At 40.0% G+C, this 26,955-nt stretch overlaps 4 protein-coding genes across 12 annotated transcripts; 3 read left to right on the forward strand and 1 right to left on the reverse strand.

Annotated features, from left to right (window-relative positions):
- Positions 1-428: 428 nt before the first annotated feature.
- Positions 429-12,762, forward strand: LOC126914226 (tyrosine 3-monooxygenase). Of its 2 annotated transcripts, XM_050717905.1 has the most exons (7): positions 429-958; positions 7,181-7,292; positions 7,547-7,639; positions 7,778-7,837; positions 8,933-9,752; positions 10,608-10,971; positions 11,232-12,762. In XM_050717905.1, exons 1-7 carry the CDS (start codon positions 890-892, stop codon positions 11,394-11,396), a joined length of 1,683 nt encoding a protein of 560 aa, XP_050573862.1. In that variant the 5' UTR covers positions 429-889; the 3' UTR covers positions 11,397-12,762. The 2 variants fall into 2 exon arrangements, with proteins under 2 accessions (XP_050573862.1, XP_050573960.1); XM_050718003.1 differs by lacking the exons at positions 7,547-7,639; positions 7,778-7,837.
- A 73-nt stretch (positions 12,763-12,835) lies between these two features.
- Positions 12,836-16,791, forward strand: LOC126915470 (uncharacterized). 2 transcript variants are annotated; one of them, XM_050720216.1, is made up of 6 exons: positions 12,841-13,897; positions 14,425-14,677; positions 14,953-15,443; positions 15,533-15,747; positions 15,818-15,995; positions 16,113-16,791. In XM_050720216.1, the coding sequence occupies exons 3-6, from the start codon at positions 15,282-15,284 to the stop codon at positions 16,521-16,523; spliced, it is 966 nt and encodes a 321-aa protein (XP_050576173.1). In that variant the 5' UTR covers positions 12,841-13,897; positions 14,425-14,677; positions 14,953-15,281; the 3' UTR covers positions 16,524-16,791. The 2 variants fall into 2 exon arrangements, with proteins under 2 accessions (XP_050576257.1, XP_050576173.1); XM_050720300.1 differs by lacking the exons at positions 15,533-15,747; positions 15,818-15,995; positions 16,113-16,791 and having other exon boundaries at positions 12,836-13,725; positions 13,781-13,897; positions 14,953-15,434.
- A 324-nt stretch (positions 16,792-17,115) lies between these two features.
- Positions 17,116-24,265, forward strand: LOC126915786 (ras-related and estrogen-regulated growth inhibitor). Of its 6 annotated transcripts, none has more exons than XM_050721001.1 (6): positions 17,403-17,601; positions 19,351-19,464; positions 22,327-22,383; positions 22,953-23,026; positions 23,146-23,412; positions 23,494-24,265. In XM_050721001.1, exons 2-6 carry the CDS (start codon positions 19,368-19,370, stop codon positions 23,647-23,649), a joined length of 651 nt encoding a protein of 216 aa, XP_050576958.1. In that variant the 5' UTR covers positions 17,403-17,601; positions 19,351-19,367; the 3' UTR covers positions 23,650-24,265. The 6 variants fall into 6 exon arrangements, with proteins under 6 accessions (XP_050577233.1, XP_050577034.1, XP_050577137.1 ...); XM_050720832.1 differs by having other exon boundaries at positions 17,406-17,942; XM_050720926.1 differs by having other exon boundaries at positions 17,416-17,938.
- LOC126915643 (general transcription factor IIE subunit 2) lies at positions 23,872-26,624 on the reverse strand. 2 transcript variants are annotated; one of them, XR_007710294.1, is made up of 5 exons: positions 26,432-26,624; positions 25,877-26,141; positions 24,833-25,042; positions 24,230-24,746; positions 23,872-24,155 (listed from the first exon to the last, which is right to left on the reverse strand). XR_007710294.1 is itself a non-coding variant. In XM_050720539.1 (4 exons), the coding sequence occupies exons 1-4, from the start codon at positions 26,491-26,493 to the stop codon at positions 24,426-24,428; spliced, it is 858 nt and encodes a 285-aa protein (XP_050576496.1). In that variant the 5' UTR covers positions 26,494-26,624; the 3' UTR covers positions 24,199-24,425. The 2 variants fall into 2 exon arrangements, 1 of the variants encoding a protein (XP_050576496.1); XM_050720539.1 differs by lacking the exon at positions 23,872-24,155 and having other exon boundaries at positions 24,199-24,746.
- Positions 26,625-26,955: the final 331 nt, after the last annotated feature.

A 26,955-nucleotide genomic window follows, 5' to 3' on the forward strand; every position in this document is an offset into this window, starting at 1 on the left:
ACGTACGAGGTAATTTAGCGACCAAAAAATCATAGGTCGTTCTGTCGAACACGAGCAGAGAGAATTGTATAAAAAAACCTCCGATGATTTGGCGATCGATGATTAACGATAGGAGAGAAAACGTTGTGTAGAAAAAATTACACAATTGTCGCGGGACTAAATCCGATGGATTGACAACAGAACTTGTCTTAGGGGTTAGCTTTGATAGGAAAGAACGAAGAGGAAGGGGAATGACGGTCGAACCACTTCGTGGTGTTCGAAAAGCTGGTCTGCGCGATCGGTGGAAGCGGCGATGCTGGCAATGCGAGGTCGCGGTGGTGGTGGTGGCGGCGGTGCTAGACCACCCGAAACGAGGGGTGGGGTGGGGGCACCCCTGACCCCGGCATTAGCCGGCGGTGAAGGGAGGCAACGTTTATATGCGGCAGCAATCCGCCCCGTAGGCGCATTCGCTCGTACGCTTCATCGAAAGCGGACTAAGACGAGAGAAACCCGTTGTTTTAACGTCACAGCGTCGTCGCCGTTGTTGTTGTCGTCGTTGCCGTCGAGTCAAATCAGACGAATCGAATCGAACCAAAGCCAAAAGGGAGAAGAAGTCGCAAGAGGCAAAAAAGAAAATAGAAAAGTTAGAGAGAAGTCTCTTGCGTCCAGAGAAGTTGCAGTGCGAAACGGTAGCCGGTTAGCCGAGTTATTCAGCTCTTTTTGGAAAAGAATAAGCCGTCGAGAAGAAGATTTCTTCGGTGGTCCGTGACTGCCTGTACGAAAAATAAATCATTGTTATCCCGGTGATCCATCGACTTCGTTCGATCAGACGGCAGTGAAAAGCTCCAGGTGTCGAGTAGCCGATCTTTGGGCTTGAAGAGTTTTCATTACGAAGAACAACACGGCGAATATGATGGCTGTCGCAGCAGCGCAGAAGAACCGCGAAATGTTTGCTATCAAGAAGTCTTACAGTATCGAGGTGAGTAGTTTGGTATTTAGAGTTTGAGATTGTGTTAGACAATGGAAACCGATCGCGGTGATTCTCATTGTAGAGGCAAAATTGGCACACGAATTTTAAACCAGCCCTGATCACGCGTAAATGTTTTTCACGATACGGTTAAAAAGTTGATTAGACGAATGATTATGTCAGGGTAAACGCGGAGTCGAGTGTTAAACGGAGTCGAATAGGATCGCGGGAAAGCGCGGGAACTTTGCCGCACGTTTAAACTGCCACGATTCTCGCGCGTTGTACCGTAATTGCGAGTACTCCGTTCTGCGTTCAATCGTTTCGCTTCTCCTGTTTCTTACAGTTAATGCAACGCACGACGAGTTTCCATCGACGATTCCTCGTTATTTTCGCGACTTTTTGTAAATTTCGTCGTTCTTTCGTTTTATTTCGACGAAACTCGTAAAAATTGAAACGAAACGTCTTCTGACGCGCAAGAAACGCGTTTAGTGATTGAACGTTCGAGATGTTCGTAACTTTCTTACAGAAGAATCCTCTTTCATCTTTGCCTACGTGACTTTCATGATAAACGTCCGGTATATTTCGTAACAGATAAAAAAAATAAACGAAAACCTATGTTCGTGTGAGTCGTGCATACACACGTATACGAACGCGACGCTCTTCGTCCGACCAAACAGCGCGAGTGAAATTCTCAAACTGGAAACGAAAAGGAGGCCCAAAAGTCTAGAGAAAGTACACGTGATCGATTATTGCGATGATCGAGCGGTAATCGATGATCTGGTTATTCAAAATTTGTTGCATTCTATTCTATTCGGAGAGCCGGAAGATCGTTACCGTTGCTATCGTCTTTTCCTACTAGCCGAACGTTCCGACGCGAGACGAAACTGTTACGATACACTGACTCATCGTCGTTGCAGATCAATCGCGGAAGTTTCAAATTAAGAATCACGCTGAGAGAGGAAAGAGGGGAAGACGTTGAAACAGGTGAAAACGACGTAAGATCAGAAATCGACGAGAGTCACGAGCAGCCAGTGTGCTTCGATCTTTCACTTTTCCATAGACCCGCCGATGAAACAAATACATACACGCGTGCATACGCTTTTCCCCTCGATCATTCAATTTCCATGGAAGAATTTTATACGTGTGGCATCATTTACATTTATCGGTAGAAGTTACAGTGGCGACAGAAATTATTCTATTTGTTACACCATTTACACGTTGATCGACTAAGTTGAAGCGTGTGAAGCTTCGTGCATCATTCGACGGTACTTCGATATGACTATAAAAATTTCATAGCGTAAAAATTTATTTGCAAGATAACGCATCGTTGGAAAAGAAGGATATGTACAAACACTTTTTGTAACCGCCGTATATCGTATAAGCAATCGTTGCTCGATTGTGTTGCATGTTAAATCGTTTGAACGAGACTATAAATCGTGTCGCACCGGTTCTATTAATTACGACTTCGTCTCTGGCGGTTCTTTAGCGAACGCGTAATTCCGTCGATTCCGCTTCGGAACGTCGTCAGGAAATCGCGTGTTCGCAAAGTTCGATCCTACGTATCCTGGCGTTCGGTAATGGCGCGTTACATTAGAACAGTCGCGCAATAACGACTTTCGATCGGAGCCTCTTCTCGAGGCCGTGCTTCTTTTTTCCATTCATAACAGTTACAGGAGCTCCGCCTCGGAACAGGTCATCCGAGAATTAGAATCACAAGGACGCGTCCCTGTGCGTTTTCTTCGCGCGCTTTTTTCTTTTTTCGAATCGCACGGTAACAAGGCTTAATTGGCATCCCGGCAAGGTCTGCGGCAAACTTTTTCATTCATACGTGTGCTTCATCATCAAGACGTCTGCCGTCAATTGTGATTTATTAGTTGCACGCACTGTCTTGTTCTAACGTAGCGTTCCGTTTGCGCAATCCTTCGGCTTTCGCATATTTTTCTTCCTTTTTGAAGGCTCCAATTCTCCAAGTCCATCGTTTCATCGTTTAATTCGACGCTTCATCGATCAGCGATTCTTTGTTCATCGTAAATAGAAAAATTCGAGTCGCGTTCGAGCTATATCGATCAACCATGAATCGAACATTCTTTTTCCCTTTACTTTGCTATTCGGGATATTTCATCTCTTTAAGCAATTTAAAATTAAAATAGCAAATTAAAAGTAGCAATCTCGTACTAAAGTAACGTTATCGTTACGTGTTCCGAGTTTTCCTTTTTCCAAGGAGCTTAACAATCGCTAACGAGTAACGCGTCAAGTAAACTAATAAGTTGATGGATCTGAAAATGTCAAACGTGGAGGAAGACAAGGAAAGCGAGGAAAAAGGTGAGACGCTGGCGCGAATAAATTACGAAAAAATGCAGTCGATCGGTTTAACTTCCGAGAAGCTGGTTTAGCGATCGTCCAACTATCGGGAATGAAAAACTGAACTTTTTAATCGATGACGTGAAATTCCTCGGTTCCGAATTTCACCAGCAAACACATACAGTTGACTCCCGTGTTTGACTCGTGAGCATTAATCCCTTACTTTCTCCGTGTAACTTTACGAGCTTGAACGCTTCTGCGCGAACCCGTGTCGATATACGAACAAGCAGTTAGGCAAACAGTTGGGCCCACTATCTGACGAAATTTTGGAAATCATGGTATCATGGATTTTCGTTATACAAGAATTTCATAAAGGTTTCGAAATCCTAACGGCATAAGAAACTTACGTTTTACTGGCGAATTGCATCTGTTGGTATACAATGAAACGTTGCATACGTAAGCGTATTTACGTATGCACCGTTGACGACAATGGGAAACAGCCACGACGACTCTGACTCACTCAAACGGAACTCTCGCACACGCCGGATCTAGTTACCAGATTGGATCCAGAATCCGCTATTCGCGCGCTCGTTCGATCGTTATCGATCGTGTTCGCGTCATTCTAACGGAGGGGTGAAAAATGACACGGCCTTCGTTGCGTTTCCTATTAAAACATTTCCAATGGCTATTTCATCGCCTATTACGTGGTCTCTCCGAGCTATAGCTTATTCATTTTTCGCTATTATTCATCTTCTTAGAGACCGTAACGAACATTCAGAAATTAATCGATCGGCTACTAAGTGCTAATCGCGTATTCTAATAAAAAAAGAAGAAAAGAAAGAAGAAGAAAATGGAAATGTTCAAAAAATAGAGTGGATCAGTTTGGCATTATCCTTCGAATTATTTAAATTGAACTCCTGTTCCTTACGTCCATTTGATACGTTGCGACGTATGTAACATAAAAAATCATTTCTTCATCTTCCAACAGAGAGAATAATATTCTGCTGGTACGTACAGACTCGTACATAAAAATTTCATTATTTTTGTAGATGAATTTAACGCGTCCCTCGTTCGCATGGATTTCTCGACGATGGTCGAATTTCTCGCATCCTTTCTCGATCCTTCGATCCGATTAATCTCGGTGGATTAATTAAATCGGTCAATTACGTGCATTAGCTAACAAGCTAGCTGTTGATCGACGCGCATACCGATCGATTTATTACAAAATCTCGTAATTAGTCATGTACACCCTCGATGAGTGACAGAAAAGTTAGCCGACCGCGCGGCAACATCGTATAATTGTATCGCGTTGCAAAATCGATCGACCTCGGCTCCCGCATGATAATTACGAATATGTCATATAAATATGAGAACGAAGTGATTGTAAGTCCAATGGTTACCGAGAGCCGCGGAGAGGCCCTGAACGCTGTTTTAAACTCCGTTATTCGCCTTTGGAGGCTCGTCACGCGTGCGACAACGCCTCTAATCGCTCATCGACGACATCGACGATCAATCGAGATACGTTTACGTGCATATGCATACATACACGTGCACACACGCGTAACAGACAGCGTGTATTAATGCCCGCTCGTTCATCTATTATGCTAATCGTTCTATTTAAATGTCTTGTTTTGCCCATTTCAATCATCGAGTCCGATTCCTGTTTGAAAAAATCATGCTAATGCGTCAAATGAATTATGCATATTGATCGCGTAACAATCCGCGGTGGTTGTCGTCCTGCAACGTTTTTCCACGTTCTTTTTTTCTTTTTTCCCCTTTTCGATTTATTTTTTACGCAATCGAAAATCTGTTTGTCCGAACGCCAATGATATTTACACGAATCTCTGCCTCTTGTTTATGCGATCGATTCGATGCGAAAACGAGTGCCTCCCTTTCTAAAAGGTTGCAATTATCCGTTCAGGGAGTTTCTTTGCTAAACCCTCGATCATTCATCCTCTTGATTATCACTGGAAATAACCATGACTTTATCGAAATGAATATAATTTCGAATTTGCACGGTCGGCCAACGTCGAAGAACTCGTTTCGTTGTTTAGCCGGTAACTACATTTCTATAATGCATAATAGGTGTTACGTGGACGAGTCCGTGTAAAGTAACTAATAGCGCTAAGCTGGTATGAAATGGTGAAATAATGATCGACCTTGGATGCATTTGTTATGCATCATTACGCGGCTGTATCGAGAAAAAACGCCAGTACTATGCGAATATCTCAATCAACCGCGAAACTCGTCGTTGGTTTCGCTTGAAACGCCGACTGAGTTTCTTGATTCGATCGACGTGCCATAAACTTCCTGCGAGATTTACAATTGATTTAAATTAGAGAATATCAGGCGAGCGAATAATAATACAAATAACGATACGAATAAATTAAGATATCGCTGCTTGGCTGAATCGTACGATTTTACCTCGTTCGTTTACTTCGTTCTTTTCTTCTCTTGTCAAATCCATTTACGAGATGTACTGTACGCGTGAAACAAAAAATAATCTATATTATAAAATGGCTCGAATAGAACTGTACGAACGAATATGAGTCACGATCGGGATAATTAACCACGTGGCACTGACTGAACGCAAGTGCAGACTTTACCTGACCGGTAAACGATCGTATTGGTCAAAGTCGGTCGCATTTTTTTCATTAGACCAAACGAGACAATATTTTTAAATCGGTTAATCATCGCGTGACGCATTCGTCCGATAGAGTCATCGGTCATTTATCCGATCCATCGTCCAAGTACTTGGCCCAGTTCGCGCGATGTGTTAGTAAGGGATTACTACATGTTTTCTGTAAACCGTGCCAACCGCTTTGTACGCTTGAAAAATAAAACTGGGTGCCACCTTGCGTGTGCCATTCGTGAAAAACGGTCGTTCTGAATTTGAATGACGCTGTTGCATCTGGCTTTGCAACGTCTAGGAATTTCTAACGAGCTTCTCGATCGGTCAATTCTCAATATTCCATTAAATCTCGTTAAATTGTCTTTTTATCCTTCTTTTTCTCTAGCAAAGTTTTTCCAACTCTTTGTAGTACTGTCAAAGAATTCCCTTTTTCAACTTCCTTTCGCCCGTAACAATGAGAAAATCGAATCGCAAGGATTAGTCGACGCGCGATCCTCTTTGAGGGCGCGAAACGCTTTGCGTCCTCTGTGCCAGGATTCGATCCTAATTTCCGATCCTTCACCGGCAGCCGGACGACCGCTGTGGGCGCTAATTTCCGCGTCCTCGAATCTTTATCAGAATTACCAACCGTGCTATCCGCTCTTTGAACGTCAGGAAAACTTTGATTCGTCGCGAACAGGCACTTGGAGCATCGAGATTTCACTTACCGATAGGATATCCGCCGTTTAAAAATGTAATTTAATCGCGATGCGTAGGCTGCGGATATCCACGTAAATTCATACTCTTTTGAATAGAATCGAAGAACTGGAATCTAAAGAGAGATTTCACTAATGAAATATTACGACGAATATCGTACTTCGGATACTTGCTACATTTATCCACTTTGTGCATTTTTCTATCTTTAAAATATTGTACGTTAAATTAATTTAGCACTCGTTGGTTTAGAATTATTTAAGAAGCTTATTTAAGAAGCAAGAGATTGTTATGGTAGATATCATAAAATAATTATTATTTATTATTTTTATTTCAAATTTTTAGATCTCATCGTCGACGGTCTTTACTTATATTACTTAATGATAATTATTCATCCTTTGTGAGCTCTTAAATTATTAAAATATACAGTAGTTAACTATCGAATTATCGATTCTCTACGATGTGACACACGACTCGCTCTCGTATATATGTACAGTATGCAACTAGTTAAATTTTCTATAAATGCACATAAGTAATATACGTTCTATGCTATGACACGTTGTAAAATACTCTTGATTAAATATTGAAATACCCTTTTGTTTATTTAGAACGGTTATCCAGCGAGACGACGATCTCTCGTGGACGATGCTCGTTTTGAAACTTTGGTTGTCAAGCAAACGAAGCAGAGCGTTCTCGAAGAAGCGCGTCAGCGAGCAAATGGTAAGTAACAGTCTGTTACTTTTAACATAATTTTTGTGCAGCTTAGGCAAACGAGCATGATCTTTTTCTAAATTTTTCTATTCAACGTTTCGTGTTGTTCGATGTTGCATTGCGTAATCGATGTTAAGACTATTTTCCGAATAGCTTCCTTTACTTCGTATTATGGCGAATATTTTTGATGTTACTTGGTTTCAACTTGTTTCGTAATAGCATCGGTGTTGCACGATAATTTTATTTGCTGTTGAAATCGATAGGCGAAGAGACTATCTGCCCAGATACGGAACGTTACGCTTCGTCCAGCGACGATGAACAGGTGGAAACATTGGCTTGTGCTGCTAAGGACGGAGGTTTGTATTTACGAGCCTTTTTACGAGTAAAAATTTCGATGCTTCGAGTTTCCTTTTTATCATCGAAGGGAAACACAAATACGAAGCGTCGATAGATGTAGCATGTTGCATGAGCACGCAATTATTTCTGACTTGCAGAGGCCAAAGCTGAGGTTTCGTCGGACAGCGATATTGGCAAACCAGAGGATTACGACAATGGTAAGTTTATGCGACATGTTTTTCGTCAGATCGCAGATAAAGGACTTTTAACGCGTTAAGGATACTTCTTACGAAATTAACTCTGAGCTTGGAAAAATTTCATTCCAGATAAAGATAAAAGATAAGAATCTAAAATAACGATTCGTTTCAATTACTTCGTAAATTTCTCTCGTAGAGTACGAGTAATCGGATGAATCGTTCGATCCATACTACGAGTAATTGAAATATAATAATTCCAAATAATCTGGTATTTAATATAAATAAATGTAATAAGAAAAAATACGTCATTCAAAGATCGAAGCATATCGTCCGCTTCATAAAGAATCGGAACGACCGGTAAAATTCTAGAAGATGCGATCGTTATTAGGGTGCACGAAGCGAATAGGCTAAATGGGGAGTGAAGCAGCTTCTATTGTAAATGGCATGTTCCTGACCAAAGAGAGTTGAACCAAGCGCTTTCCGACACTTGGCTGAATTACGGAGGCGACCTTTTTCCGCCTTTTCCCGACCATTTCTCCGGCGTCTCTACTTTTCTTCACTCTCTCATCACTTTTTCGAATCCGCTTTGTGCATTTAGAATCGTATTAGCCGGGGACCCCTTTCTCCCGTTTCTGAAACGCCTCCGTGCGTCCACGATAAATGTATAACAGAGTTATTTCTTTTTTACCGTCTCCATCTTTGCTCGGCCGAGTCCCGGCACGTTCGTGGGCGACAATAAGAGCTACTTTATTCTGTCCCTATTCCCCACCTCGCCAGCTGCAGCGTAACCCATATAAAAGTGGGAGACATTTCGCGGAAATGGACTTTGAATTGCCCGATTATTACTCAGTCCGGAGGAAATCACTTAGCGCCTCGAAATATCGCGTAAGAACCTCGGAGGAAGCACATTCAGTCTGAAATTTGATAACGCGAAATCTCTCTTACTTCGACGTATGCCTGTAGTTTCAAGAATTTTATTTCCAAGAAAGAAACGTCTGCCTTTCTTACGGTTTTTGCTCTCGAATTTGATAAAAAGGTTCAGCTCTCCTACTCGGTTAAGTGCTTCTACGATCTTAGGAATTCTGTTTGATACGAGCGATTTGTGGTTTTCCTTAGACGTTGGATTAACAGAAGAGGAAGTGGTACTCGCGAAGACGATAGCGGAATGTCCCGAAAGCGAGCACACCGTGCAAAAGGCAGCGCTTGTTTTGCGTTTGAGAGAAGGCATAGGCTCCTTGGCTAGAATCCTCAAGACGATCGAGAATTTCAAGGGAACCGTCACCCACGTTGAGACACGGCCATCGAAGAAGGAAGGACTCCAATTCGATGTTCTCGTGAAGATCGACATGACCAGGCAGTGTTTGTTGCAACTAATCAGGAACCTTCGTCAGAGTTCCGCGTTAGACGGCGTTACTCTGCTCGGGGATAATTCCGTCAGCATCAAAGATCCCTGGTTCCCAAGACACGCGTCCGAGCTCGACAACTGCAATCACTTGATGACCAAATACGAACCTGATCTTGACATGAACCATCCTGGATTCGCTGACAAGGAGTATCGTGCTCGCAGGAAGGTCATTGCGGAGATCGCTTTCGCGTACAAGTATGGTGACCCTATACCTAACATTCCTTACACCGAAACGGAGAACGAGACCTGGTCGCGTGTGTTCAACACGATCGTCGACCTGGTACCGAAACACGCTTGCGCGGAATATCGAAGAACCTTCAGGAAGCTGCAAGAAGAAAAGATCTTCGAATCGCATCGTATACCTCAGCTGCAGGAAGTCAGCGAATTCTTGAAGAAGAACACTGGATTTACTTTGAGACCTGCGGCTGGATTGCTCACGGCCAGGGACTTTTTGTCCAGCCTTGCATTCAGGGTCTTCCAGAGCACTCAATACATTCGTCATATCAAGACTCCTTACCACACCCCGGAACCGTAAGTATCTTTCTTCAGGATTTTTACACGTATTATATCTCCCCTAATTTGTATCGTCAATTTTTTGAAGCATTTTAAGGGACCAGTTTGTTTGTCTCGTTGTACTTTTTCTCCTTGTCTTATTCTCAATTTTGCTGTTCGCATTTTTAAGTTCATATTAGGAAGATTTTTTCATACGAAAGGACGCGAGAGCAATCGATACTGCGTTATGACGAGAGCGACATCCTGTTACACAGGGAACGATGATAATAGAATTACCGTACCTCTCTAAGCTCGTAATGGAGCTCTAATTGGCTTTTAACGACACGATGGCGTTGATAACTTAGTTTCACAGTTGCGAACTTGTTTCTCCACTGAAACGGTTCCCGCGTTCGTTATAATTTTCGATTTCCGTGCAAGTATATCGCGTGCATTGTCGTAAGAGAAATTTCAATCGACCACATTTCATACCGTCCGTTCGACCGTTCTTCTTTAAATCTTTGCACAAATTTCAAAAATATTCTCTTCTCTCGCCCGTGTCCTCATTTCATCCTCGTAGCGCATTTTCCATAATTGTAATATCGTAGAGTTCGTGTTACGTTCATAGACACCTCTCATAGATACATCGACTCTACTTGAACGTGAAATTTTAATTAATGAGATTATGCATCGTAATTAGTCGAGAGATGAAAGCCTATCCTCCATTTAGTTGCGCGAGAACTTTCACCGCCGCACTTTGTCCTCGTTCTCTTACTCGCTCATCGGTACTCGGTTAATTACCTTCGACATGAATAAGCGAAATGAAAGCAATAACGTCGCCGATATCGTCAAGACGTCTAATTGGAACAATTTTGTTAAATCTCTTTTAATTTGCAGAGATTGCATCCACGAGCTTTTGGGTCATATGCCACTGCTAGCCGATCCAAGCTTCGCTCAATTCTCTCAGGAAATCGGACTTGCCTCGCTTGGAGCCTCTGACGAAGAAATCGAAAAATTATCCACGATTTACTGGTTCACCGTTGAATTCGGTCTTTGCAAGGAAGGTTCCGAGGTGAAAGCTTACGGCGCTGGTCTTCTGTCTGCTTACGGAGAACTTCTTCACGCATTGAGCGACAAATGCGAGCACAGATCCTTCGATCCAAAGACCACCGCCGTTCAGAAGTATCAAGATCAAGAATATCAACCGATCTATTACGTGGCGGAAAGCTTCGAGGACGCCAAAGAGAAATTCCGTCGTTGGGTAAGTGTCGATCGATGCTAGAGACTTGAACGCGTGGTAGTAGCGCGTGTCCCAGCTATATATTGTACATATATATGTATTAGAGTGTTGGTTTCATGCGCAATGTCGTAAATGGTGTTACTATCTTTACTAAATTAAATTCTTTCGCAGGCGACTTTCGTTGAGCCTCGATTGAAACTTGGATTTCACGTTATGAATTAAAGAAACAATTTTTTATCACGGTGATTCACGAACTATAAGCTTTGATATTTTCGTTTTAGGTGTCCACCATGAGCCGACCCTTCGAAGTGAGGTACGATCCGCACACGCAACGCGTCGAAGTGTTGGACAGCGTGGATAGGTTGGAAAATATGATATCTCAGCTGAACACGGAAATGACCCATCTTACGAACGCTATCAACAAGCTGAAGAAATCCTTCGCGTAAAGACGAAGGGGTCTATGCCCGTGTAACAGGATACGATTATTTCGCGAATCATCGAGCTTCTCTCAATATTTCACTGTCTGTTTTCCTCTTTTCTTCTATTTTTTTTTTTCTTTTTTAGAAAAAGTCGCAGTCTTTCAGCCAGTTCGAAATTTGCTCGTTTAAGTTGCGAATCCTATTCTCGTTGTTGAGAATCGTTTCAAACGGGATGTACATAAAAGTGTCGTAATTTCTCTTTGTCTTTTTTCTTTTCGTTTCTATTGGAAGGACGTCGAGATCTCATTGACCTGGTGGTCTACGTCACGTCATTCGCATCATTGTTCGTCGTTTGCATTAAATCGTTCTCACTCTATGTATAAAGTCGTCCATCCGCGTAGTTGAATACACGTGCGCGTATCCAGGTCGTTCGAAGCGTGGACTCGGTATTTATGCACTCGTCGATCAAACGGATCACTCGTGTCTTACGTAACGCGAGTAGTTCGATAATCTTGTCGCGCTTCTCGTTTTATTTATCGAATTCGCGTTCTACGTCGTTCACGGGCCTGACGTTCTTACGAAAAAGTATTATTAGCGGATCTCTGTGTTTGTCAAAAACGGACCGAATTTGATACGCTTTGAACGTTCCACGCGTACATATTTCGTTATACGATATTCCTTATTTCGTTCCGATACACCTATTGTATTGTATTGTATTTTACTCTACTGTATTACAAATTATTATTATTATTAATTATTATATTAGTCGTAGAGTATTGCGTTGTCGCGTTTGAATTTGCTTCCTGCACCGCGACAGTACGCGATCAACGTGTCGTCGTCACTTGGATCAACTTTATTTCGAGACGACCAGTATTATAAAACAACGTAGATTCTTTATTTTAGATAGAGTTATTAACGAACATGTACCACATCTTGGGAAACATGCTTGTTCTCTACCGGTAAACGGTTAACGACCGTTCGTATCAGATCGTATAGATTTAACGCGAAACCTTAGTTGATACAATACGTTCAAGGATTTCTTTTATTTTTCCAGTCGGATTATAGGTTTCGAGAACAGAAAAATGAGAGAATAGCATCGTTTCTCGAGAAACTAGTTACTATTCACGAACACAACTTCAATAACGAAGTCACGGATCAGTGTTGCATTAGAGACGCACTATGTAGCGTGTAGTGCGAGCACTTGCTTGCGCACCTTGCACAGTTTCCCGTCGCTAACTCGTACCAAATACTTTTCCGCGTTCGTATCGATGCGCACGTCACTCTCGCGCTTGCTAAGCTGTAGAAAACTATTGGCGTGTCCGCTAGATTTCCTTTGTATTATATTGTAAAGTATTCAGAGCATAATAAAAGTATAAAATACGAATCTAAGAAATTATTTTCGTTCACGAATTCCGGATGATCGTTACATATTATCGATTTACTATTATTTTCTTCTTCGACAATCTCATTCCTTTTATTCTGATCCTTTTTTACTTATCATTTTTAACATATAACGGAAAAGATAAAACGCGAGAAACTTTGGGAATTCCATGTGCATTTCCATTTATTTAAGACAAAATTAGTACTCGTTCGACGAACGTTATCTCGTGAAGAGTTAAATCATCGCTTGTCTTATTACGTGCTGGCATGTCGCTTTTGGTTTGCCTCACTACGTCGCACGACGCATCGATCTGTTGTACCATACCGTAGCATATCTCAGCCCTTAATATAATTTTCAGATCAACAACATAGTACGAGTTCGTTTTACCGATAATACAACGCATCAAGTGTATTTGCTTCTCGCTAATGTAACGTTACTTCAGTTTTCTTTTCGTTCGATCCAAGTCATTGGAAGATAAGTCTCTCATATAAGTTTCTTAGATCATAAGTTTTACATGGCGTTACACGAGCAAAGGAAGGAGAAAATTGCGCTGAATAACCAACGTGTTAATATTATACGCTTTAATTCGATGCAAAAGCTACTTACGTTTCGTACGTGTCTGTTATAGCCGTGCCGATTCTACTTACAACGCTCTTCGTCTCGAAGATATCGCTTCGTATTTAAATACAGTATTTTTTCCCTTTCTTTTTTTTTTTTTTGTCGTTATTCACATGATCGAAGTGAAATTCGCTTCCTGATAATTCGCCTGGAGGCGAACGTCGCGTCAAAGAGGCTCGTTGCTATCTTCCGTCGTGACTTTGTTCTTTCTGAAAAATCATGGCGATTCCCACGTAAAGATCGGGTATCGGCCAACGAACGGCGAACCGGCAGTCCGGTTTTTAGAGATGAAGCTGTTGGCAGTGCTTGGCGCGCTCGTGATACAGTGCGCCGCGACAAAATCATGGAACAGCGACAGTAAGTGAAAGCGTTTGGTTCGATGATCGAAGTCACTTTCTTCTTTGCCCGTCAGATTATTCAGAGGAGACGTTCTTCGTGTTTGCCTGGATCGGTTACCTGAAACGTTTCTCTCTGATTGTGCTGATGCTGTCTGGTGTAGTTCTCTACTATATCCCGGAATCGCGACCACGTAAGTAAGAAAACAAGTTTAAAGTGAAAAGGAAGCTAGATGAAAGATTTATTTCCAGAAGCTCGACGATAATTTTATCTATTCCGATAAATCACTGTCACGCAGAATTCTAACGTGAAATCAGATGTTTATTTATAATGAGCGGTGGTTTTCGTTTAACGAATTACACTCGAGATAGATCAGAATCGTATTTAGCGAATACGGCAAGAAAAAAAAAAAAAAAAAAAAAAAAAACGCTACGCATGAAATTATACAAAATATCACAGTTAACGAATTGCTCGCGTCAAGACTACATTCTTTAGCAATAGAAATATCACTCACATCTTTCGATTGATACGATCGTGTACATATTTTTAGTCGTATGCGTTATACCGGATTTAATAGCAAATCCAACGATACGTATGTGTGTAGATATAGTAATGCCAGAAGTGTTTTAGTATTTAAAGCCTACATATACGTAAACATTTACTCTGAAGTTTTACGACTTCTTAGTAGATTTAAAAATTGTCAAAATATTTATATTTCAGACGCGCGCCGAATCTGCTACGCGTTGATCGATCTGACAGCGAATGGTTTGAAATCCGCTCTGAGTGCCCGGGAGAGTGAGTTCTTGTACGAGAAAATGAAATCCAAGTGCTCTCGCGGCCGATACGAGCCATCGTCGGTCATAGAAAAGTATCTTTCGCAAGAAATTCAAGATGACGACGAGACTTTCGAACGACTCCAAAGAAATTACGCTAAGAAGTCGAAAATCTTCATCGACGGGGACGATGTATCAGGGTTAGTATATATATAGAATTATTTTCCATCGTTTTACAAAACGGAGGAAAGTAATTGCAAAGATATCTTTCAGCAGAAAATAAATTCCTAACGATATGTTTATTCTAAATATGTTACTAAATACGTTATAGAAGCAAAGATAAGAAAGATAAAGTAATTGCTAAGATAAAGTAAGTAAAGAAAAAGATAAGAAAGTAATTGCAAAGATATCTTTCAGCAGAAAATAAATTCCTAACGATATGTTTATTCTAAATATGTTACTAAATACGTTATAGAAGCAAAGATAAGAAAAAAGGCAGCAAACTGTATAAGGACAGTCGACCATCGCGCCAACGTCTTCGTAACGTGATTAAACACGAGCCATCTATGGAAATCGCAAAACCTGTTTATTTTTACTCCGACAAAGTGAACGATGGCCAAAAATACCTGAAAACAAACGTGTCTGGTTCGAAACACTCTAACGGATCAGCAGTGGAGAACTACGCGCTTTTAATCAGGCAAGAGATACGATAAACCAGCACTAGCTTAACAATATAACGTTTCTCAAATTCTTTTATTTAATAATAAATTTATTGGTTGCAGCGGTAGTCCACAGCAACTGGCAATGTTCGATGAAAAATACGAAAAGGATGACATGGTGATCGTTGAAGATCCCTACGTGAGAGTGGATTACAGGGAATGTGGTACATCCACCGATAAACTGTCGTCGAAAGCGGAAGCTTCGAGTTCAGAACAAGAGGGTCCTACCAGAGATCATAACGAGCAGGTAATAGACTTGGCAATATAAAACACTTAGAAATTTCGCGTTTCTACGGAAGACGCGACAGATCGATTGATAAATTTTCATAAATATAGGAAGTAGAAACGTACGTGAAGGAAGTTGAATTTAATTCGACGTCGGAAGGCAATGGTTCACGGTACTCCGTTGATAAATCGTTGTATCGAACAAGCCAATATCAGTGCGGCGGTGAGTGTTGCGGGAGCAATGGGTGCTCCATATCATCGGCAAACTTGAGTAACAGAGCAAACGTTACATCCAACTCGTCGGTTGATGCAAAGAATGCTTTAAAGTAAATGACACACCGTACAACGTGACAAATGTTAATGAGAATATCGTGATTCCATAAAGTATCGTTTAAGATCGTCTCGAAGCATGGTGACTCCGAAACCGCAGAAAAAGGTTAAAGACAGCACGGAACATTTGTATACGATCGATTATACGAACTATAATTACGTAGATGATCGTCCTATGAAGCAAATCAATTCGAATAATAATCGCAAAGTAGATTTTCGCAAAGAGCACATAAATGGCTACGAAGTAGGTACACGAGTAATCGATCAATTCGGATCCTATCTATAATTATATATTTGCAGTATTTTGAGAACATTTTCTATTTTACTATTAGTAACTTCGTATTTTGGTTGTGTTTGTCAGAAACACGAAGAAAATGGACGCTCGCATGAAAATATACCAAACACTCGAAGAAAGAAGCCTAGAAACGAATCAACGCATTTCTGTTCTAACGACGGCTTTTACCTCACCGATCGAGAAGGGGAAGCGGACGACGAAAATTCTCAACACGGAGAACAAGTGACTAGGAAACACGATCTCGATGAGAAACCTCAAAGAGAAAATCCTTTGTGCGAGAAATGTTCGGACGACTCCGAAGTCTTCGATTACTACAATGACATTTACATGGAACCAAACTTAAATAGTAGGTTCAAGTACTCTTCTCTCGAGTTATTACCACTCAGAAATATAAGTTACTTGACCTTTACGCTGCGAAATTGCCGTATAAATTTCTATTTCTACTTTCGAGATACATATATCAATTTCGGAACATAAAAGAATTTTCCAATTTCTTTTTATCGTATTGCTCTTTCGCATTTTTTATATGACTAGGGTATATCGTCAATTTTCCTAGTAAAAGAGAATAAATTCTGTGAGAACGTGAATTAAAATCGAATTCTACGATAAATCACATTTATATCGGCGTCTGAATATGATCGAACATCGCGACATAAAAGCTACAAATGGAAAAAGAAATAGTAAGAATAGACGATATAAAGGTATTCCCCGATGAATATATTCGATGAACCAAATTATTTTAATGATACAGATCAATTTAAGCCAGCTCTGCTACGAGCAGTAAACTGGATCTTCGGCGGTTGTCCGGAAGCTAAGAGAAGAGCGGCTTTGGAGCGTGACAAGGTCGGAAAGGAAGAGAGCCAAGGGTTAACCGACGAGTGGCTCCTCTAGCCAAGGACGTTAAACCTGTCGTCGTGTGAAACGCAGACCGTCGGCAAAACCGATACTCTGCCGCATCAAATATTCGCAATCTCGTTAATAAGCAGATCGCGATCGCTCGATTTACGAACGATCGTAGAAATATCGTTTCTTCGTCGTGAAACTGTAATAAATTCGAAATATCGTTTCTTCGTTTATTTGTCTTATCTCGAACAGACGCGAAGTGCATAGCGTATGCTCGAAATAATAACCGAACGATCGTTCTGTTCCACGAACTCGTCGATTTACAAACAGATTTTCGTTCGATTCCCACGACGCATCCGGAAGTAGTCGGTCGTGAAAATATCTCGTCGACTCGTTTTACGAGACTGACCGTGGCACGTTCGTTAAGTCAATATTTATCACGATGCAGCGCCAATTGGTAAGCGAATCGTCGAACGTACAGAAAGCGGGCGAGTTTTTGAAACGCAAAACTTGCCGTTGGTGCGCGCTCTGGCTGCTGCCGGAAGTGGATATCGGCGCGTATATACGTGGCTTAAGAGCAATAAAGGAGGCCCGGACTCACGAGTCGCTAAAAGAGAATGGGGAGAGACAGTCGCGCGGAGACCAAGAGGCGCGTCGGATCACGCAACGGAACCGCGAAATTGTCAGGAAGCACGTGACTCGCTCGATATATGTACGTACAACGATACATTCGATCGAACGTTCCATTTTTCTTGTCGTTTCGAGAACGCGTGGATTTTCCAATATCGATCCCTTCCGCCCTGTTTCGCGCGATTAACCGTACCTCTGCTCCCTTCGCAACATCGTCTACGAAAAGGAAACTTCCAACGACTCGGATAGTAGGGACGAAAGTATCGTCGTGAGTTCACGTGCACGCTCGGCTCCTTTTTCCCTTCCGTTTAATACAAGAGCTCCAAGAGGGTCCGCGATGTCTGCCTGTCGTACGAGTTGATAGAAAGTGCGGCGAGGAATGCTGAAGGAACGGTACATCGGTGTGTTCTAGGCGACTGGTAAGTAAGTATGCGATGAAATAAAAATAACGCGGAGTTTTTAATAGTACGAGTTATTGGAAGACGCGTGCAATACGATCGGCCGATATCTTCATTCTTCATATGAAAATTATTTCCCTCTGTGTAATTCAAAAAAGAAAAAGAAAGAAGAAAAGAACGATCGAGTAGCTCGGAGATAAAATTGGTAAAATTTGATGAAATTTCTAACTCGAAGAAACCGTGTACAATATCAAACTTTAATAGGAGAAGCTCCGTATATTTCCAAATATTGAAAAATCTCACTGCTATCATGGAAGAACGTTATTACCACTTTTCTCTCCAACGAGTACGCATCTTATTTATATCGTAGTTTCTCGTATCCGTTTCATCTTTGGAAAGACGTATCACGATTACTTTTCCACCGAGCTCGTCAATTATAAAAGGATACATACGATAATTTATAAATATATACACGAGTAAGAAATTTAAATATAAATTGTCTTAATCTTAACGTATGATAAATCGTTTATCAGGCGTTCAGGCGCATGATACGTGACCAAAACACGGTCATGTCTAAGCCAGCGAACTGGTTGATCCGTAACGAGACTTACGTGCCGCGGTGGTACATTGTTAGACGCCGGAGTAAATTCCTTGAATTCCACGGGACATGTGCGAACTGTTCTATTAATGTACCCATCGTCTCTTCCCTTCTCTTTCCAGACGACGACGGCCGTACACGCACCTCGATTCCCGCTCTTTCCATCGCGTTCGTTTCTCCTTTCTTCCATCGCACCCCTCTTCCTCTTCTTTCACCCGTAGCCGACGGAACAGGAGAGCACGGCGTATTTAAACTTTCGTTCGAAGGGGAACACGAGGCGAATGCCTCGGCCGATCGTCGCAGATGGTGCCGTTTTGATTTCGATGAAAGAGACACGGGACACCCGGTAAATGGAACCGCGTGTACTATATCCGAGAACGTCCACCGGAGTCTTAAGATCGGAATGTACAAATTAGTGATGGGTAAACGAGAGTAAACAGTAATTTCGTCCCAGAAACATCAAAACTATCCTCGAATTTCTTCTCCTTATCTATCTTCGCGATTAGATTTGTTTATTCGTTGATACCGAACTGGTATTATTAACCGTTCGTACGCGAATTTACAAACTTGGACTGCGTGTTTTCCTTGGCAGACGGAATCCTCGTATACGGACTCACCTGTGCCGGTATTCCAATGTCTTATACGAAATTCAAAGGTGTCATCGACATGGAAACCAGCCAAGGAAAGATGTAATCGTGACAAATTTTTGCTTGGTCGCTGGCCACGCACACGCGATCTCGCGTCACGGAAACGCGCCCCGTCTGTTCTGCTCGTCCGCGACGCTTCTTCTGTCTTGCAATTTACGCGCTACATGGTTTTGTTACACTTTGTGCAGTGACAAATGCGCGGAGTATGACGTCAAATGCGATTAGAGGTATTCGGAGGAAGAAGAGTTCGCTATGCGAGGTAAAGGTGGCCGTGATTGGAGCGCCTGGAGTTGGAAAAAGCGGTGGGTACAACGCCTTATCACTAAACTGCGGATATTCCTACAGATTCATACTTTACAAACGCGATCAAAGGAACGAAATTTAAGCAGACATTTGTTTCGACTACTGGAAATTATAATAAAAGCGATACTTTGAATATCTCACATATTTTTGCGTATTACGCGCATTCTAGCAATCTCAAATTTCTCACGAATGCATAAAAATGCATAGTTTACTTATTCTTTTACATTCGTACTACATTCAGAAATATTCGCGCCGAGATCCGGCATTGTCTTCTGCTTGAGATCGAGAAATGGGCTACAACAATCGACGTTATTTATACTAATAGATGTTTTGATACATTCGAATACGTTTTGCTATACCAGATGCCAAGTTTCGCTGGGATAGTTATGTAAAATCCGCTTTTACTTTTAGCACTGTTACTTCGTTTTCATCGGCTGGCGTGTTAGAATTCGACCGCTTTCCTCGCATTTTCACTCGACTCGCTTTCAACGCGGGCACGCTAACACACGCGGTAGCGCTTAATTTTGCTATAATGGTAACGGGCGTGACATTAACCGTAATCCTTTGCATACAGCACCATGCAGGCGCGCTATTAGAAAGTGTTATATTAAATAGATCGTAAGGATATCCCAAGGAAAGAGCTGTTTCTCCACGTTTTCCTGCGATGCTATTTTCTGTGATTTATACTATTGTCACGTTGATTGTCTTCCTTTGACCTTTTGCCTTACAATCCCGAATCACACTTATGGCATGAATTATCGATTAAATTCAATGAAAGCGAGATTTACTATCGTATCGAAGATCAATCTTAACTCTGATCCTACTTCGAATTACAAGACTGTAAATTACTAGATTTCAGTTCACATTTCGTTCAGGACTGAATGTCTTTTAGACTTTGAGAAAAATTTATTTTTATCAATTATTAATGTAGATTAACGTAGAGAATAATATAACAATAGAGACATATATTTTCTGATATTTTTGTAAATGTTACGCAACGCACTAAAACACGAAGCCAATTTATTTTTTAATTAATTAATAATTTGTAACGTTAAGTACGAGTGGGTTAAAACAGAAAATAATCAACTAATGTGGAAACGTATTAGTTTGACTGTTTTATACTTGTTAATAGAAATAGATCTTTCTTCGCGAGATAAAGTAATTATCCGCTAGGAATTAAATTATTTCGATTAATATTCGTATAAAAACGATCGCTGAAAAGTATCTCAAGTACGATTGATTCAAGTACAAGTGCATGCGTCGCATATATCCACGCGATAGGTGTGTTTGTGTGCGTATGATAAACGTGGTTGGGACCCTGAAAGGAGCCAACCGCGTGTATTTTTGGTAATGGCACGTGTAAAGCATAGGTGAGTACATAATTGGTTGGGCCCCAGCAACTGTACATTTCAAACTGACCGCAAACCACGCTCGCGTCCTATTTATAAAGTTTTATTTCAAAATTTCCTTGAATCGCGTTTTATAAACGATTAAACCGCCCTGTCAATTCCTCGCGAATAAACGAGAGACCAATGGTTTGTATATCTCGGAACAACGATGATACTGTTTTCCCATACGATGTATACTTTCCATCGTATATACGTATTTTTAACTCGGCAAATAATTGCTCGGTTCGTTGAAAGACAGGGAACAAAGGCGATTCGTATAACGGAGTTGATCCGTGCAGAAAATTGGCACGAATAACCGGCGAACTTTTAATGATCCACACGAGGGAAAGCGCCGAAACGATGTTGGTCTAAGGACTCGAACATAAATACGCGGATTAGCAATAAATTTGTTTTCCACGAAATGTTCAGGTGGTCCTATCAATCATGAAATAAAGCACACCGTAGAGTCTTGGGTGAACGTTCAGGAACGTCAGTCTGTGGTCAGTTTTGCTATTTTAGCTACCTTTAAAACTCGAGTATTCTGTATGAAAAAATCAACCTTTCGGTTTTCACACTTTTCACGAATCAATGTTTCATCCCTGTGAATAAAAATTCGTCGCAACGCTTTCAAAAATTGATAGATCCATTCGATTGCTGGCTAGCCGACTCCAATTCGACCGCATTGTCTCAAATTTGCTCGAAGGAAACTTGTTCGCGGCGCTTATAAAGCAGGTCACTTTTCATTGAACTTAAGACGAAACACACCATGGTGACGTTTAACGCGTGTACAAGGTTTTGTGGCGCCGTGGCAGGTTCGAGTTCGAGGTAAAAATAGTGTGGTGTGCCTCGAAGCGGGTCACTAGGCTGTAGCTCTCGTTTCTCTCGATTGAATCACGATATGTCGGAACGCGTGCATCGTATCGAGCAAGATCGCGTACGTTCTTACAATATCAGGTGGAAAATAATTTCGATTGATCCAAAATGGAGGAAAGGTCGAGGGAACTGGAGGTCCGAATTTTCGGTTGTCTACATTTCCTATAAATCAAATATAAAATCAATAACCGAATATGGCTTACTACATTCTTCTTTTGTAAACGAATTAATTGTTTCTTACAATTACTTTACATTTAGAACAATTTTTATACATCAGATAGCAAAGGAATCGATGTAAATAGGACGTACGATTAAAGAAAGCATAGGTTGACAACTTTCTAACAAGCGTGTGCATGGAATTTGTATTGATGACATTTGTATTGATTTGTATTGATGGCGATCTAATAAGTGTCACGCTCGTGGATAAGCACGATAATAAAGAAAAGTTATACAAATACTAATAGAAACAGAACCGAACGCGGCTACTACTGTGTGTTCTAACAAATAATTACACAGAGTGATCCACGATCATTTCTAGATTACATAGAACAATAACGTTTCAACAACGTTTCAACAACGTGTATTGTTCTTAAATTCCAGCATTGACAGTGCGGTTTCTAACAAGGAGATACATCGGGGAATATGATCACCAGTCGGGTAAGGAACATCTCGCTTTACGAACTCGTGGCCAATAAGATGCGGTTACTCGATGCGGTATAAATTACGATGAAATGTGAATAGAGTGGACAATAGACCGATGAATTTTTTTGAAAAATTGCCAACAACCGGCGTGGCACCTCAGGGACCGCCTGTACTCTCCCTGCGCGTATCTCGGTCCTCGTCTGATCTAAATTTATCGAAAACGAATTTGACACTAGACAGGACTGGTACTAATGCGAGGTTGATACTCGAACAAAACTTGTTTTTTTGTACAAATACAGAGACGCGGACAGGATGAGCAAGCAGCTTCTCTGCGAGCACGTGTTCCCTCCGAGATCTAAAACTAGACTGGGCTGGAAAGATCTACTTAACGGTCGCGATAGCTACCTGATCTCTCTGTTGCAACGCGTTCTCGTGATGAAAATTTATTACACAATTTTTCTGTTGCCGCATCGAGGATGCTAATCGTTTCAAATCGTCTAACATTAATCGACACAAGTTATGGTTCGCGTTAAAAGAATCTTCCGATCGTTCTTTTCATTCTTGTCTTTTCTTCTTTTTTTCAGAAAACAGATATAAACACGAAGTGTTGGTCGACGGTGAACCGATCCTTTTCGAAATTTTGGACACCTGCCCGAAGGTAACGTATTTATCGATGATCGTAATGATCTATGTACATTTGCCGAGACGATTTCATTCATGATCGAAAGCAAATCAAATTCTTTCATGCTTTCCCTGCGTTCTATCTCGGCGTTACAGAGCGAAGATGAATTACCTTCCACGGAAACTGTTCAGTGGGCGGATGGATTACTTTTAGTCTATTCGATAACCGACAGGGGTTCTTTCAATTTCGTGAGAAAGGCGAAGGAAACGCTGGCGGTGGTTGATCCCGAAGCCACGATGCCCCTCGCTCTGGTCGGAAACAAAGCCGACATGGTTCATTTGCGGCAAGTTAGCACCGAAGAGGGAGAAATACTTGCGAAAGATTTTGAATGTTGGTTCAGTGAAGTGTCTGCCGCGGAACAGGTATGCTTCTAATCTTATTATTAGTTAGAAACAAAGTTCCGTACGTAAATTTTATTACGGAAGTGTAATATGGTTTCTTAGGTCACACAAGTTGCTGAATCTTTCCATGAACTGTGTCGAGAAGTTCTGGCAGCTAGGAGAAGGAATAAGCAATCTTTACTGGACAGAATGCTTGGTAGCAAAGCGACGCGTGCTTATTCACGAGGTAAAAGTGACTCGGCGCTTCCAAAAGATTAATACACGTGTAAAACCAGTTCATATCTACTTATATATATATATATAATATATTTATATATATATTGTTTTATAAAATTTATATATATGTAAATTTTATAAAAGAAATGTTTTAAAAAATTTATAATACAATCTTACGAATCAAAACTGAATGATACATAGCTTATCTATATATGTGTACTTGTTATTGAAAGTTTAATTACCAAAGATTTATGTAACATCGTGTAATGTTTTTTGACTTATATATATATATTATGTAAATCATATACAATACGTAAAGTTTAGAAGTTTCATATTATAATTTTGTCAACATGTAATGTAAGCACAGTTTTTTAATATACTCTCGTGTTTTTTTAATGGAAGAATTTATAGTTTTAATATCAATTAATGTATGTAAAAATTTGACGCAAGATATAAATATTTGAATCAAAATTTCACGTCCTATCTTGCTATAACATACATATGAAAATTGTATCTGTTCACTTTGCGAGGCTGATTACAAATGTAACCTACATGAGAATAGATTAGATAGATACGGAAACATGTAATATATATAATTGATCTATATTTATTTTGTACTTACAATGAAATTATGACAATAAATATTTCTTATTTATTATATCACTGTGATATGTAACACTAACATGTTAACTCCAAAATAGACAATTTCTCTTACATAATGATCGTAAAAAGTTATGATAATAAAACATTCTTATCTCTCTTTTAACACTTAGGTCATAGATTTAGTTTCTTTACAAAGTTTGAGGATCATTTTGTATTTATTTCGTATCATCGTACGTTTCTAAAACATCTGCTAAATGTTCGTTATCTCTTGGTTTTTTGAATTGTTTTCTCTTACTAACAGGTTTCTTTCGTTTAATCGGGGCTGGTTTTTTGGGACCATGATCTTGCATAGATCGTATTCCTTGTTTTTCTAAGTATTCATCGATTTTCTGATCATCCATTGCATCGACTGCAACGGCCCTCCACAACTTTTGAAATTCATCGTCTATTGGGAACTGTGCTGTTTTATCATTATAAAATACAATTTTTTTCTTGTCCAAGGGTCTTGTTATAAATAATATCTCATTTTGTAAACTCTAAAATTATTAAGTTCCTATTAAAATTGCTGACAAAACTGGTATACTGTAATCAATTATATCGGTATCATCACGGTTTTACATACCTTTAAATGTTTATCACAGTGTGGTAGACTTTCTTGTATATCTTCTAATAGTATTCCGCCAAGACCTTTTAAATCTTGTTGTTTTAATAACCTCAGTAAAGATTTTTTATCTTTAATTTTATACATAGCTTTGAATACAAATCTACCATCCGAAGTTACTTCTATCTTTGGGTTTTTAATGAGAGCTTCTGTTTGAAGCCATTGTTTTACCTAATGCGAGAATAGCATTGTATCTTTAAATTTTCACAAATTGTTTAACACGTTGACTGCCACGACACCCGTATTCAGGTCTCAGCGAAGTTTCCGGTAGGGCCGCGTAACCCATATTCGGGTGTCGTTTATTTGACTACTTGCGAAGGATTGTCGTAGGTATTTGAAAAGATATTCCAGAGGAAATAATAAAACTATTGAATTGTTATAGAAGTAATACAAAAATGGCTTATTAAAAAAATTATTTATAATGTAAAATTTTAAAGCATTCTATACATAGCTGAGGTTGATCGGGACAATTTGGACAATAAGTTGTTGTTTTCTTAAAATTCTTTTGTGTCTTTGTTCGGTCCATTCAACATCTTTTATTATGCTAACTCTGTCAAAGAGAAGGATTTTTTGTATTTTTAGACAACCCTAATAATTTTGTAGCTAGTAACTCTCTAAATATTCTAATATTTATATCCTTCCTTGTTGCAATTTTGTAAACCGTCAAAGTGTTTACAACAGAAATTCCCAGAAGGAGGAAATTCCCCAAATTTTCTGTACCATTTGATTCCTTTTCTAATTGTGGTGGCATAAGAAACCATTTGGTTGGAATAATCTATACCACATTTTTCTTCATTATATTCAACAACATCTAGTGGTTTTAACATTGCAAACAAATGAAACAAGAGATCATTCTTGAAACCACCATTTAAGCGACTCACATTACTAAAATATTGATGGGAGTACCTAACAGAGAACGCTTGGTACTATGGTACACATGGCCTGATGGAAATTTCATTAAAAACACAAGTAGCAGTCAACATGTTAATGCATTATTAAACTTACCTTGGATCCAACATCTAATTGATTTGTTTCATCCAAGATTTCTTCTAACGTTAAAGGGTGATCATCTCCTTCTTGATGCCTAGCTTTCATATGCTTTACTATTTTGGCTAACACACCAAATTTATATTGCGTACTGCCAGACATGGTTTTGTAGTTAACCATGTCTAGTTTGGGTCCACTAGACACGGAGGATAGTTTTGGCTTTTTTTTGAATGGCTCATCTCGTGTGGTATCTTTCTCCTGTTCCTTCTTCCTTTTCTCCACCCTATAAGAACAAAATTTATTGCCTACAATATTGAACCAAACAAACTACAATATTCTATCAAATTGTATATAAGTTATGTTTGAAATTTGTATCTATCTTTTTAATATCTTTTATCGTAATTTGTAATATTTTGCGATCTGGTTCGAATAATTCGTACATTTAAATTATTGCGTGAGCTTTACGACAAAATTTACGTACAGAACATTTTAAATTCAATATTTGCTTTAAACATAACATATACTTTCTACAAAAGTTGAGGTTAGAAAAGAAAATTCACAGATAATACTCACGATGGTGTTGTAAGAGCTTTTTTCTTAAAGAGCTCTCGCTCTCTAAGCAATGCTGGATCCATTGTATTACAAAATTTCAATTGCACAAATGTTAAAATCTGAAATCTCCGCTTACTTTACGAACTGTCACTTTTGTCACATTCTAGACGCATAATGAGTCATCTAACCATCTCATCCGTTTCATGTCCATAGCATGAAGTGAAACTATACTGCACATGCGCGTATTTGTTTTCGATAAATCGCTCCATAATTTCGATTATTCGATAATTTCGTTTCAATAGTTCAAATATCGAAATATGGCCGCACGAATAAAATTAAATGTCGCGGTGAAATGTGCGTGTGATCTGAAAAGTGAACAAAATAAACGAATATATTGGGGGGTCATCCGGAAAGTTTGTTCCAATTTACATTTCGATTCGATATACATTTACTGAACTGTATATTAGGTGCTATATTGTCCCACAACTTTTCTCCATCTTTCACGCAACTCGAATATTCAATCCTTCCAGAACCTTTCAGGTTTT

The sequence above is a fragment of the Bombus affinis genome, chromosome 1, assembly GCF_024516045.1.
Source record: "Bombus affinis isolate iyBomAffi1 chromosome 1, iyBomAffi1.2, whole genome shotgun sequence".
Taxonomy (NCBI): Eukaryota; Metazoa; Arthropoda; class Insecta; order Hymenoptera; family Apidae; genus Bombus; species Bombus affinis.